Source organism: Equus caballus, chromosome 5 (genome assembly GCF_041296265.1).
Source record: "Equus caballus isolate H_3958 breed thoroughbred chromosome 5, TB-T2T, whole genome shotgun sequence".
NCBI classification, from domain to species: Eukaryota; Metazoa; Chordata; class Mammalia; order Perissodactyla; family Equidae; genus Equus; species Equus caballus.
In genome coordinates, this window is record NC_091688.1 from 6047645 (window position 1) to 6062847 (window position 15203).

Sequence of the window (15203 nt, forward strand, 5' to 3'; positions counted from 1 at the left end):
TCACAGTTAATGCTTCATTGTTTTTCCTCAAGCCAAAGATTAAGTGCTAATGCAAATACTCCTGGGGAGGGCAGTTCATTGACCTATTACTCACTTATACCTTAACTGGAATGAGTTTCACAGCAATTTACACATGAAATAATAAATGTAGAAGTCACTTTCTAATCTATAAATTGCCAGATAAATATTGAATTACTTGAACACATTTTAAAAAAATTTAATTGAGATATAGTTGACATATAACACTATAATTTGAACACGTTTGATTGAAGAATCGCCTGCACCATCATCTCAAATTTATCAAGTGCTTATTATATGCTAGACATTGCTCTAAGATTTCATGACAACAAACTATATGAGGTAGGTATGATTATTATCCTTATTTTATAGATAAGAAAGATGAGGCACAGAGATTAAGTAACTTTCCAAAAGTCACACAGCTAGTTAGTGTCTGAGCCAGGATTTGTACCAGGAAGTCTAGTTCCAGAACCTGCCCTGTAAACCACTCTCCTATGCGATTCCTCTCTTCAAAGCTATGATGGCTGGAACACATGGAAGAAAGAAGATTTGGAATCATGAAAGTTCTAAAGTTATTTTAAAATGTTGTTATACCAACATCTATTACAATATGTACACAATTTTCCTATATAAGTTCCTAACAGAACTCTACTCTGCTTATGGTGGGCTGAACATCAGCATAATGGAAATAACCAAAACAATATCAACAGCAGGTACTTACTATCCTGTGGCTGATGTGGTCAGTTTTATCACCACCATCTTCATGATCTGCACCATCATTGTCATCATTATCATCATCACTGTTGTCATCATTTATTGAGGGCTTACCAGGTTCCAGGACCCACGTTTAGCACACTCCCTAAATGATCTCATTTAATCCTCAAAGCAATCTTACAGAGTCGGTACAACCATTGCCATTTTATAGATGAGAAAACTGAGGCTCAGAAATGCTAAGGTCATAAAACCAGAAATGATACTGCTGGAATTTGAACCTAAGTGTGTCTTCAAAGCTTATGTTCTTCACTTCACTATGTCCAACATTTTAATACTACTTCTACTACCACCACCACCACAAAATACCACTTATTGAATCTTATCTATGTGCCAGGCTAGCCCTATGTCAGGCTAGTCCTACGTCACTATGTCAAACTATGCCTTGTGGGCCAAATCCAGCTAGTGCCTGTTTTTGTAAATAAAGTTTTATCGAGACACAGCCATGCTCGTTCATTTACATATTGTCTATGGCTGCTTTTGTGCTAAAAGGTAGAGTTGAGCTGTTGAACAGAGATGCCATGGTCCAAAAAGTCAAAAATATTTACGATCCAGCCCTTCACAGAAAAATTTGCTGACCCCTGCCATCTTACAATCTATGTATTATTGTTCTCATTTTACATATAAACAAATTGGAATTCAGAAAGATTAGGTTACTTGTTCATTCAACTGTTAAGGAACAAGAACATAGTGAAAGACTGAGGCCTAGATGCCTCCAGAGCTTTTACATTTTCCTCTCTAAAACTTACAAAGGCAATAATTTTTATAATCATCAGTTGCAGGAAGGGAGAGTTCTCTGACATGTGGTTAACAGTATGGTTTTAAACGTTTGACACTGGTGTTAAAGAGTTGTACATTTTCCCTTGTCAGAGGGATAGTAATTTCCTCTTACCTTCTGAGAATTTACTGTACTTAATTCCTTGAGGATGGATGCTTAAGGGCTTGTCTGCCTTATTCTTAAAGTGAACTTTCATGATGTCTCCAACTTCAGCATATAAAGTAGGCCCAAGAAGTCCTGTGGAACAAGGATTTAAAATATGTCTGTGTTCAGCATTACCAAAGACAGAGCTGCTAAGCAAGAAAAACACACAGAAAACCACACAAGAGACTGCCGTCGTTCCTCCTGGTCCTGAGGTCGACCTGCTGGTCTTCAATCTGGAAGGCTTTGCCAGCTCATCAACTCTACATTATGCACAGTCAGATAAGGACAGGAAGGTAGAAACACTTGGCTTGGGCCCAAAGCAAGTCAAGAGAGTAGGAGAAATAGTTCTGACCATGTCCATGCCATTCTGACCCACTGTCATTCCTTAGAGACTGCTGTCTTTGGTCAAGAAAAGAAAGATGTTCATTTTCAGTTACACAGGGTGATGTGGGGGTGGGGGGTGACTGGCTGGCTAGATCTCTCTGGGTGGGACACCTCAGAGACCTAAATGAAGCAAGGAAGCAAATCGCACCATTCTCTGGCCCTGAGGCAAGTTCAGAGGCCCTGAGGCAGGAGTGAGCCTGATGGATCCAAAGAATGGTAAGGAAAACAGTGTGGGCAGAGTGAGACAGATGAGGGTGAGGGCAGGTCACGTCAGGCTCTATGGGCCACGGTAAGGACTTTGGATTTCCTACCGAGTGAAATGGGAAATCGCTGGAGCTCTGTGCAACAGAGACATGGTCTGATATGTTTCACAAGTTCAACCTTAAAAAAAAATGAAAAATTTCATCCCAGCTGCTGTGCAGAGAATGGTCTGTATAGAGACAAGAGTGGAAGCAGGGGACCAGGTGGTATAGACATGAGACAACAGTATATTGGGCCAGTGTGTGTAGGAGTGAAGTAGTGAGGAGAAGTTGGATTCTGGACATTTTGAAGGTAGAGCCAGCAGGATTTACTGACAGCTTGGATGTGGCACTTGAGAGAGAGAAGTCAAGGATGACCCCGAGGTTTTTGATCTGGGTAAATAATGTTCTCAGTTACTTCAGTGGGGAACACAGCAAGGACAGCAGTTTAGGGATGCAGAAATCAAGAGCAAGGTTTCACTTACTACAGGCCCTGTGCGAGGTCCTGGGGCCATATGGCTAGATAAGACACCGTGCCTGTCCTCAAGGAGCTCACAAGCTAATGTGGAGATAGACATACGGTAGGAGCTGCTGCCGAGACATGGGCAAAGTGCTACATGGGCAGAGAGGGTGAAGGAGCAGTTCCGTCTGGGCAGCTAGGGAAAGAGTTGCTATCTGAGAGAGGGTTTCGAAGAATCGTATACTAGAATTTCACAAAGTGTAGCCCTTGGATTCTCTGCATCAGAATCACCCGGGTTCCAACTAGAAGGCAGATTTCCAAGTACCGTCTCAACCCCAACACTTCCAAGTCTCTGGAGGTGGAGGTGGGAATCTGCATTTTTAATATGTGCTCCTGAGTGATTCTGATGTCCTTTAAAGCTTGAGAACCTGTCACCAATAGCTCTTTCTCAGACAAGTGAAAGGAATTGACTGCTCTCACTTCCAAGCCATCCGTAAACTCTTGTGGGGTTGGCTTCTGCCCATTAGGAACCACAGGAGCAGGAGAAGGAAGCTACAGCAGTCACAGAGTTCAACCAGCATTCGTTTGCAGCGGCGATGATAATTAAAATAGGACCTCCACTCATTGTCCCCCTGAGTAGATCCGACCACTGTAAGTCCTTACGTTAATCCTCCCAACAAATCGTTAAGCTAGACATTAAGAGCCTCATTTTACAGATGAGGAAACTGAGCCTCAGAGAGTTTAAATGTCTTGCCCAATATTTTACAGCTAATTAGAGGCAGAGCCATGATTTAAACTTAAATCTATCTGACTCTAGATACTGCGCTTTTAACCACCTCTTTGTATTGCACCCCCACCTCATATTCATTCATTCATTCACCAAATATTGTGTGCCCACATTATCCTACATATCAGAATTGCAATAATGAGTATAATAGATGCAGTCCCTGCCTATAAAATAGTAGGAAAACCAGGTTTTAACAAATGCTCCCACAAATATTTAATTACAAACTGTTGTAAGTGAAGAGCATTTGATTAGTCTAATCTTGGAGGCAGGGAGGGGATCAGGGTTGGGAAATGCTTCCCTGAGGAAGGGATGCTTTAACTGACGTCCAAAGGCAAAGAGGCAAAGGGATGGGCAAGGGCATTCCAGGGAGTGGAAATAGCATGCGCAAAGGTCCTGGGGTGCCAGAAAACTTGGCCTATTCAGAGATCTGACAAATGGCCACAGGGTTGTGAAACTGAAGGCATGATCAGAGGCCCAGTCATGCAGGGCCTTGTAGACCTCTTAGAGTTTGCCTTTAACCTAAGAGTATCTAGAAACCATTAAAGAATTTTAGCAGTGGTGCAACATGGACCAGATTTTGGTTTTTAAATCTCTGGCTGCGTTTGTGGAGGATGATATGGGGAGAAACCAGAGTGGCTGCTGAGAGAACAGATAGAAGGCTCCAGGAGAGAGATGTTGGTGACTTAGTTTAAGGTCGTGGCAGTGGAGATGTTGCGGAGAGAACATATTAGGGAGTTATTTAAGAGATCAAATTGTCAGGACTTGATGGATTGGATATGAGGTGGAGGGTGAGGGAGGTCAAGTTGCCATGGATGGCAGGTAAGGGTCTGGTGGGGAGGCTGGGTGGATGAGAGTACCATTCTCTGAAACGGAGGACACCGTGGGAGGGTTTTGTTTGATGGGTGTGGTAGACACCCAAGGTGTCTATGTCCCCAATTCTCGGGATCTGTGAATATGCTACCTTATATGGCAAAAGGGACTCTGCAGGTGTGATTAAGGAGATTGAGTTTCCTGGATTATCCAGGTGGGCCCAATGTAATCACAAGGGTCCTTATTACAGGGATGCAGGAGAATCTGAGTTAGCTATTGGAAGATGCTACCCTGCTGGCATTGAAGATGGAGGAAGGGGCCATGAGGCCATGAATGCAGGTGGCTTCTAGTAACTGAAAAGGTAAGAAAATTATTCTCCCCTAGAGCTTCCAGGAGGAACAGAGCTCTGTCAACACCTTGATTTTAACCCAGAGAAATTCATTTTGGACTTCTGTCTTCAAGAGCTATAAGGTAATAAATTTGTGTTGTTTTAAGCTGCTAAGTCTGTGGCAATTTGTTGCAGCAGCGATAGGAAACTATTTTCCTATGAGCAATGGGAAATAGATCGCTGAGACAGAGATCCTATCTTCCCCAACTCCTATCTTTCCATCCACTGTTGTCCTATTTCTTTCACTGAACTCCCAGGCCTAGAGCTGATACTGATCTGTGCCTCCAGGTTTTTGTTTGTTTGTTTTTATGTTAGCTCTGCACAGGACCATGGAAGTCACAGAGTTCACTCCTCATTTTAGAGATGGTTACAAAGCCTGGGAAGTGGAGTGGGGAGGGTGGCTTGCCCAAGATCAGTCAGTGATTGGGTGGCATTGCTGGGACTAGAACTCAGGTCTATGGAGTCCTGAACCAAAGCTTTCACTACCACCTCCTGCAGGGCATGTTCAGACCCCCCACTTTCCTGGAATAGTCCCAATGTCTACACCATTTTTGACTCCTGACCACATCTGACTCCACTGGCTGACCCCTTTCTTTTCGCTGCTGCCTGAGGTCCCAGCTCCCGGACAGAAGCCCCAACTGGCTGCTCCCACCTGCCTGGGATGCCCATGAGCCCAACAGGGACCTGACTGTGCTGTCATGTTGTGCACTGTACTTTGTTGCCATGGTTGCCTTGCTTGGTTGATTTGTTTGTTGGCATCACATGGCTGCAAATGCCAGATGCCCAGAATAAGTCTAAGTTATTTAACCTAATAAGATCTCTTACTGCAATGAATGGTTTGGAGTGTTTCTTTAGCCTCCCTTTTTACTTCTCCAGAATTAAAGCAAAACAAAAGGATGGTTCCATAAATGCAAACCAAATACCTTCATGCATGTAGACAAAGGCACGGTTGAATGCTGTTGGAGCTGCTGTTTAGTTCCTCCAGCAGCCAGATGGCCTTGACCTTTCCCACCCTCTCCTCAGTGCCCAAAGCCGAACTGGGGGAAGGAGTGGCCTATCTTGCGGTCCCAGGAAGGTAGCAGCACAGCAAGTACCCAATTTCATGCAGTTTGGGAGTTGAAAAGGACTGCAGGAGGCAGTTAATCCAATCCCTGCTCGCAGGTGAATAAGGCATTACAGATCACAAAGAAGCCCATTGTGGCAGCTAGTTTAAAACCCCTTCAGGGACAAACATTTCATAATCTTCCTTGAAGAGATGCAGGGACTCAAAACCAGCCATTTTAAAGTGCAAGACAGGCTTCCTGAAAATGAGCCCGGCCCCTCTGCCTGTCCACATGTCCACAGACCTCAATGGACAGTTGTCTTCAGACCTCCAGTCCTGCAGCCCAGCCTCTGGGCTCATGCTGCAGAAGCGGGGCACATGACTTGTTCAGGGCTCAGCTAGAATCATACCCACAGATGGATGGAGCAGGAAGTAGAGGAAAGGTACAAATGACACAGAACTAACCCAGCAATGGAGAGGGTCACAAAGTCAAGGGCAGTGCTCAAATCCAGATCTCATTCAAAATCAGAGGCTTCTCCTTTACACCAGGTTTGCCTCCTTGTATCAACTACTATAGGGGGTACAAAGATGAATAAGATACCACCCTGGGCCTCCAGATATCACAGTTAAGCAACTTTGGGATTTTAGGAAGAGGCTTCATCAAAATGGATGCTAACGTGCCTCAGAGTTCACATAAAACAGATATGTTATGAGATACACTGGGGTTAACAGAAAGGTGATGTTTTAAGTGCATAGGGCTTAAACATAAATCCACTATCAACCTTAGTTTTAATTAATGAGGCTGAATCAGGAAACCACTCCAAAAGTTAATTGTCTCAAAGGATTTAGATCTTAGTACTCTCCTCTTCAAAAATTAGCAATGCCTCCTTATTGCTTAAAAGACAGTCTCCAGCCTAGCACTGGTCCTTTCCATCACTTATGGTGCTCAGCACGATGACTTACACAGCACAGATGTTCAAATTCAGTTAATTCAGTTTGCAAAAGCCACAAAAGGCAGGGCTCTAATTACCTGCCCAATTCCTCTTTTCCTAAGCCTAATAAATATGTTTCCCAGGTCATTTTCCCTTCACCCACCTACAAGTTAATTTAATTAAATAGTTCTTAAGTATCTATAGTATACGCTAAGCTTGGAGCTGGAGTTATGAAAATGACTAGACACTGTGACAGAGGACAGGAGATCCTTTAACTTCCTGCCTACAACTACAAACTTAGTTTTATTAGTAACCTGACTGCCCGACCCTCAGTGAAGGTACTATCTCTTCTAACAGGCTGATCCATGCCAAGCTTTGACTCCCATCACTTCCTGTTTTTTCTAAGTCTGGCTCCATCAGTTATTCTCTCTCAGATGTCTTCATCCTCTCCTTTTCTATTGGATTCTTCTCTTGAGCACTTAGATATTTTTAAGTCAGTGTATTCCTTTTTTATAAAACTTCAAAACATCCTTAAACCTTTCATCTTTTCCAGGACTAGCCTGTCTCTCCTCCCATTTGGAGCCAAGTTTCAGGAAAGAGTTATCTCTAAGTTCCTCCTGCTTCCATGTCCTCATCTTCCATTTACTTTCATTTCACTTCCATTCACCAGGGGAAGTGACGCAAGGGAAACCAGCTAAAGAGAGAGTTTCAAGAAGGGGGAGCATTAGATGTCTATAATATCAAGTGGGGAAAGAACTGGAAAGAAACCATGGGCTCTGGCAGCTTAGAGGTCCTGGGTACCCTTTTCTGAGAGTGATTTTAGTGGACTTGCATCAGAGTGGATTAGGGAGGGACTGTATGGAGAGGAAACAATATAGTAAGAATGAAATGGACTACTCATATAGGAAATTGGCAGTGACGGAAAAGAGAAAAAAGGGAAAGGCAGACAGAGTCAAGGGGAGATTTTTATTTAGAAGGGGGTTAACCTGAACATAGTTTTGTTTTGTTTTATGTTGATTTTTGACTGAAGGAAAGGCTGTAGTCAAGGGAAGGTTAAAGCTAAAGGGAGATCAGAGGAGGGAGGAGAACTGATGAATAACAGGCAGAAGGATGAGTCCAAGAAAGATGACGGGTCTACACCCGGTCTGGGGGAAGGATGAGTGAATTATTGACCAGCGGACCCAATTAAAGGAAATTCTCTCTTAATGGCCTCTATCCTTCTTGTGAAATACGGTCTGGCATTTAAGATCTCAGAAGTCCATCCAACCTACTTTCCTGGACTAAAGAAGAGATGAGGAAGAAAAGAGATTTTCTTTAAAAATGATGGCTATTGTGTACATCACACTAAATAAAACAGGAGAAGAGATAGGAAAGATAGAAGCAAAAGAATCAGCCATATATAGTTCCTTTGAATGAGTCTAGGGAGGCGGTCGGAAGCAGAAGATCATGTGCTAAGGCTCATCTGCACTCATTAAACTAGACCATAAGCTTCAGGGAGATGGGGTATGAGCCTGTCTTGTCCACCGTGGCATCCACAGTGCCTAGTTCAATGCCCAGCCCATAGCAGGTGCTCAATCATAGTTTGTTAGATGAATGAATAAAAATTCAAAGACTTAAAAGTTTTTCTGAGCTCTTTGATCAAGGTTAAAAACAGCTGGCATCATGGGTACGTGACCGGGGCAATTGCACAGGGCCCAGTGCTCAGCAGTGTCCCCTACTTGGCTTAATGCTTTGGTGCCACTGTTTTGAAACGCTCAATAATATGAAAAAGGGGCCTTACAAATTATTTAGCCTGTACTGGTTAAAAACAACAAAAACATGCATTTCTATAAAATATCACTAAATGGATATTTTAGATACATATGAATGTCAAATATTTATAGACAGTTATCTTTAAAATTAATAAACATATTTTAGGCTTACCTGAAGTTCTAGATCGTGGCTTTTCTTTCTTAAAATATGCTTCATACTCTCTATAGACAATTTTCTTAAAGGAAGTTGCAAAAGGATTCAAACTGGAAATAAAACACCAAAACTAATTAGACATATGTGACGTCCACTTCTCACATTGCAAAACAAGGATAGCTCTCTCATGTGCTCAGAGTTGTAGTAGGAATAACAGTATTTTTAATTGCATTTCAGAAACTGTAGGTTTTATAAATATAGACATTAGGTGAAGTTAATAAAATAACTATTGGTCTCTTCAAGAATATTCTATTGTGGGGTCGGCCCCGTGCTGTAGCGGTTAAGTTCGCACACTCTGCTTTGGTGGCCTCGGGTTCATGGGTTTGGATCCTGGGCACAGACCTAGCACCGCTCATTAAGCCACACTGTGGCAGCATTGCACATAAAATAGAGGAAGATTGGCACAGGTGTTAGCTCGATGACAATCTTCCTCAAGCAAAAAGAGGAAGATTGGCAACAGGTGTTAGCTCAGGGCCAATCTTCCTCACAAAAAAGGAGAATATTCTATTGTGATAACCATTCTTTCACAAATTTTGGCTGCCTTAATCCTATGACTCAGAATCAATTTCATAAAAAAGAACCCAAGATCGTAGTGTGATCCCAAATTTTAGGCTTAGATTTTAAATGATAAAGATATGACCAAGTCCTTTATGAATAAATATGTGAGCTGTTTTTCAACTCATCAAAGAAATACAGTTTTACGCTACTGGGGAACATTGTAAAGAACTGTTGATTTGGTGGACCCTATTTCTAGTTGAAAAATTAGGGATGGCTAATAGAGTAAAAAGCCCTGGGATTCGTATTGGAAACAAACGAACAACTGAAAAACTGTGTCTTGGAAAGTTTAAGTAACTTGTCTGAGGAGCAACAGTTGATAAACGTCAGAGCCAAGACTCATGAAGGTGAAACTACTCTTTTCATAGTAAAGAATTCAGAGGGAGGGAGGCAGGGAGAATAAATACTGGGACAATTTCCTGCCTTTTTCTTCTGTCTCTAAAGATGGGCACATCGTTCCTATCTTCATCTTACGCTCAAAGATAGAGGTAAAGAGAAGAGAACTGGAGAAAATTTCTTACAGATTCTAAACCAGTTGACCGGATTGGCTTTGTTATGTGTCCTAATCCAGAGAGAGTGGCCCAACCACAATCAGGGCATAACGGAGTGGCAGTCGAGCCACATTTGCTGTGATTTCCGTATTGCACGGTGGCAGAGAGAACTGGGTGTGGATTCCGAGGGTCTGAGTCTGAATCCTGTGTCTGCCCCTTATTAACTATACACAGTAGCTCTGAAAAGTTTACTTAACCCATTTGTGCCTCAGTTTTCTCAATTGTGAGACGGGAATGACAGCTGAATCTCCCTCAGAGAATTGTAACGAGTACTAAATGTTGAAACCTGAAGGGGCTTAGAGCTGGCACACTGTAAACATTCAATGCCTGTTAGCTAGTAATATTTTATAACTGTAGTAAGAGTTGGGTTTGAGCCATCAGGTTTTCCCAGAAAGTGGAAAAATCTGTCACTGTAGTAACCCTCGTAATTTTTAAAATGTGGGCCACAAGAACTGTGTTACTATTTATGGGCAGAATTAAATGAGACAGGAGGAAGTAATTTTTGGAATGGCTAGCTATTGAAGGTATTGAGTTCTCAGTCACTGGAAGCATTCAAGTAGAAAGTACACAACCACTTGGTAGGGGAACTGGTGCTTAGGGTGTGGGGAAAGTAGGAGGATAAAACATGGAAGTTGAAAAGGAATTAAATGACTTAGAGTTGTTAGAGGCCAAGAATCCTATATGCTAGTTTTTGTCCCTAATGTGAAAGTCCATTTTTATTTATTTTTTTCAGTATAATTGAAAAGTAACCCCCTTTCTTCACCCCAGATTTTTTTTTTTATTAATGTTATGATAGATTACAACCTTGTGAGATTTCAGTTGTACATTTTTGTTAGTCATGTTGTGGGTACACCACTTCCCCCTTTGTGCCCTCCCCCCACCCCCCCTTTTCCCTGGTAACCACCGATCAGATCTCCTTGTCAATATACTAACTTCCACCTATGAGTGGAGTCATATAGAGTTCGTCTTTCTCTGACTGGCTTATTTCACTTAACATAATACCCTCGAGGTCCATCCACGTTGCTGCGAATGGGCCAATTTTGTCTTTTTTATGGCTGAGTAGTATTCCATTCTGTATATATACCATATCTTCTTTATCCAATCATCAGTTTCTGGGCATGTAGGTTGGTTCCACGTCTTGGCTATTGTAAATAATGCTGCGATGAACATAGGGGTGCAAGGGACTCTTGGGATTTCTGATTTCAGGTTCTTAGGATAGATACCCAGTAATGGGATGGCTGGGTCATAGGGTATTTCTATTTTTAACTTTTTGAGAAATCTCCATACTGTTTTCCATAGTGGCTGTACCAGTTTGCCTTCCCACCAACAGTGTATGAGGGTTCCTTTTTCTCCACAACCTCTCCAACATTTGTCGCTCTTGGTTTTGGATGTTTTTACCAATCTAACGGTTCACCCCAGATTTTTAAATATAGACGGAATATGGATGATGGTATAAAATATTTACTAAGAAAAGTCAATCTGTTATGTGGAATAATTTCAAGAGAGGTGTGTTACCTGACATCTTTCGCTAGTGTATACTGTTTGCACATACTGAGCATCTCTATTTTGAATTGAACAATTGATTGGTTATTGGGCAACAAGCTGTCAGAAGAGAAAGTTAAAGATACCATGAATTCAAACAATATACGTGATGAATTTTCCATTTATGAGGACTGTTTAAAGATGACTTATTCATAATAAAAATCACATAAAACTAGAACCCTGGTGGGAAAATATATATGCACTTTTTTCGATATCTGTTACTACATACATATAAGTGATTGAGTAAGTTTCCTTAGGGAAATTTTCAAAAGCATTCACCTCAGACCTGGAGCAAGAACAATAGATATATTTTACCTCTAAAAGGCATGTCCTGCTAATATTGATGAAATAAGTGGAAAGATCTCTTCTTTGTGCTAAAGTACACTTTGGCCAAGGATGGACTTGTAATGTTGATTTCCTTAAAGTGAGTGTCATTTAGCTCTAGGTGTGGTTCAATTTAGAACAAGTTCTTAGTTTAAACAGCCAGATACACGTTAGGCTTTTCATATGAAAGGACTAGAGAGAAATGATATGATTTGAGGTTCAAAAATATTGACAGTTGGTCTAGATTATCATTTTGCAGTTTTGACTCAATAATTGATACCAGAGGAATGAGTCTTCTCAGAATCCTGGAAACTCAGCCAGAATGAGAGGATGGGATGACCAATCGTGGCTCCCTATGGACTCACCATGGGAATCAGGCTTTTGCCCCACGTGGTTCTACCTCCAGTATTCTGCTTATTATTTTCAGCATTAACTACAGAAGGAAAAACAAACTCCCAACACAAGCAAAACATGCCACAGGAAAAACAGCAACCAAGTTAGTGTTCTACCCTTGAGTAGGAAAGATTAATATTGGAAAGACTGCTGTTTTCTTTGAGCTTTTAGTTAATGGCAGTTCTCTAAGGGTATGAGTGTGACCTAGATGATCACCTTGAAATGCAATATTTAAAATGATTTTTTTTAAAAAGAGGGATTTCTTATGATTACAAGACCAAAAGACTCTTAAAATATTATATTATTTCTTGGCTGACCACTTTGGTTTTGTAATTGTAAAAGAGGAACACATCTTTCACAATCATTTAAACTGTGATGTTAAGTAAAAAATTAAATAAAATTGAGTCACACTAAGAAGTTTACCATTAAAACAAATAAAATTATAACTAACTGGAAATACTGAGTAGATTCTATGATTTGTTTAATTTCTGGGAAGTCTTATTTTTCAACCTTTCAATTAGGAAAAATAGTTTGCAACTCAAAGATAAAGTTTTATTATTTAAACCTCTTCTTAGTTGCATATGCCTTTTAATAGTGACCCTACCAAAATAGACAGAGTAGACCATAGCCCCGGGAATGATTCAGAATGGGAGAAAAATGAAGAGTCACATGGAGCAGGAAAAAGGTGAAAGAACAAAAATGTTGCATTTTTTTGGACTGATGATGTTTTAAAGTCATTTATATGAAAACAACAAAATTACGGCAATTGTTATTAAACAATCTGCTTATAATAAAGTATAAGGGGATATTTTTAGTTTTAGAAGATGAAACTATGTAGAGAATGAAATAAATAATACGTAACTAGAAGTTCCACAAAAATACTGGAAAAATCCAAAACAGGAGTTTGCAGGAAGGGCTAATAAGGGGGTTAGTGCCTAGTGCTTTTGAACTAATCAATTTTTAAACCGACAATCAATCATGCTAACAAAACTGTATTAACAACAAACTGTTGAAAGCCTCATCTAGCCAATCAAACTGAATATGGTCTATATCCTCAGAATGATAATCTGTATTATTGGAGGTAAAATAGCATCCACCAAGTTTATTTCAGTCATTATACTCTCCTATTAATTATGTTTACTTACCTTAAGTAAAAAACAAAAACACCATGGAATTGCAAAGGGAACACTCCCTAAAGGAAACAGATTATCCTCCCTAGAGAAGCCCACCCGGACGCCACACCTGCCTCACCTCGGGCCTGTGGGCTCTGGGTGGTAGTTCCAGCTGATGCCCTGAGCAGCCACGTAGAACTGCCTTAGCCGCGCTGCTTCGGCCCCTGGGCTCCCCCAGCCTGCACAGCTGGTGCCCAGAACCACCAGGACCCAGAGGCGCGCGCAGCCTGGGAACATGGTTCCGCTCCAGCTCCTGCCCGCCGCCGCCACCCCAGGACCCGGGCAGCCGCCTCAGCCACACGTTGTGCCCGCGCCGCCGGCGAGTCTGCTGTCCCTGCTGCAGTGAGCCCCGGAGGCTGCGGGTGGCAGTGTCCTCCTTCCCTTCGGCTCCCCCAGTCGCTGCAGTGGCAGCAGCAGCCTCGGGCTGTCCCCACCTCCTGGGGCCTTTCCAGGCAGGGGTTGGCTAGGTCACTGCCCCAAGTGACCAGAGGTATTAGGGAGAGCAGCCAGAGAAGTGACTGTTTTATTACAGGTGAAGAAAGGGCAGAGATCAGAGGCTCTAGCAGGTGGGACAATGCCCAGGGATTCAGGAGCCAAGGGCGTGTTTTCCTGCATTTCTGCCCTTGGAACACCGGTAGCTGCTCACCACCCACCGTAAAACCTGCCTGCAGCGAAGTTCACACTTGCTAGACCCTCTGCAATTCCCAGTGCAGTGGGACCCAGTACCCTCCCAGCTCACTCTGCTTCCAATCTCAGGAAAGGGTACTATGCCCTGTTACTGGGCACAGAAGTATTGTATTTTCAGGTGGTGAAGAAGCAAGGGGATGAGCACATGAACCAGGCGGCTGGCCTGGACCACTTTACTGACTTCTACCTCTGCATGGCTCTGTCTTGATAAGGGCCTGTGGTCAGCTAAGGCAGCAGCAGAGCAGAGGGCTTGAAGAGCTTGGCTGAAAGGATCAGTACACCAGATTCCAATCCCACCTACTAGCTGCATTATCTTGGATAAATTACTCAACCTCTCTGGAGCTCAGTTTTGACATCTGCAAAATAGGGATGACAATAATAGTTTTCCTTGATAGGGTTGTTGGGAGAATGAAAGGATACTGTCAAGTGTGTAATTCCTAGCAGGTGGAAAGCACATAGCACATGTTTATTACAATGACTGCATTTTTCCTGCCTCCAGGGCCCCTTGTATTTCTCAGAGGATCTGGCTGTTTCACACTTCCTTAAGATCTTATTTTGCTGTTGATAGAGAATCTGAGAATTATCTTGTTTGAAGCATCATGATGACTTGTCCTGGGTTCCCTGAAACTGCATGCCTAAAAGCTTCTGTCTTGTAATTCGTGGGAATAAATTCACAATTTTCTGTCTTTGCTCCTTTGTTGATATTATTCTATCAACTTAGAATGCTTATTCTCTTTCTCTTTGCTATTCACTCTTTAAAGTCCGACCAGGGTTCCAGGTTTTCCTTGATTCTGGGCTCAAATTGACTTTTCCATTTTATGAACTCCTATAACACTAAAAAAATATGCTCATCTTGATTACCTTCTATCACTTTGTGTGGGTGTCTATTGTCTCCCCAACTAGATTATAAACCATTCAAGAGCAGGAATAATGCCTTACACTTCTGTATCTACAATATCAGTGGTTCCCAAAGCTGGTAAACCATCAGAATTTCTAGGGGAACTTTTAACAAAATGCAGATTCTGACTCAGAAGACAGGGCTGATAACCATTGTCCTATAATACCAAGCCTAGGGACTGGCAGAAAATAAGCAGTCAGAGATTCTATGACAGTGTATCAGAGAAACTTTTTTAAAGCACTGTGTCCCTAAATCCCAGGGTTACTACCGAAATTCTTGTAACCTTTAGTTAGACTGTTTTGCCATTTCATTTTGCTGTTAACTTACGTGTCATTCAGTCTGCATGATGTGTTCATTGCCTCT

At 42.0% G+C, this 15203-nt stretch overlaps 1 protein-coding gene across 1 annotated transcript in view; it reads right to left on the reverse strand.

The window, feature by feature from the left end:
- F5 (coagulation factor V) overlaps nt 1–13752 on the reverse strand; it is a 75791-nt gene extending 62039 nt beyond the window's left edge. Inside the window, exons 1-3 of the mRNA XM_023640515.2 lie at nt 13335–13752; nt 8677–8768; nt 1682–1804 (exon numbers count right to left, since the gene is read on the reverse strand). Coding sequence (XP_023496283.2) covers nt 1682–1804; nt 8677–8768; nt 13335–13492 — 373 coding nt within the window. The 5' untranslated portion in view covers nt 13493–13752. The remainder of the gene's footprint in view (nt 1–1681; nt 1805–8676; nt 8769–13334) is intronic.
- Nucleotides 13753–15203: the final 1451 nt, after the last annotated feature.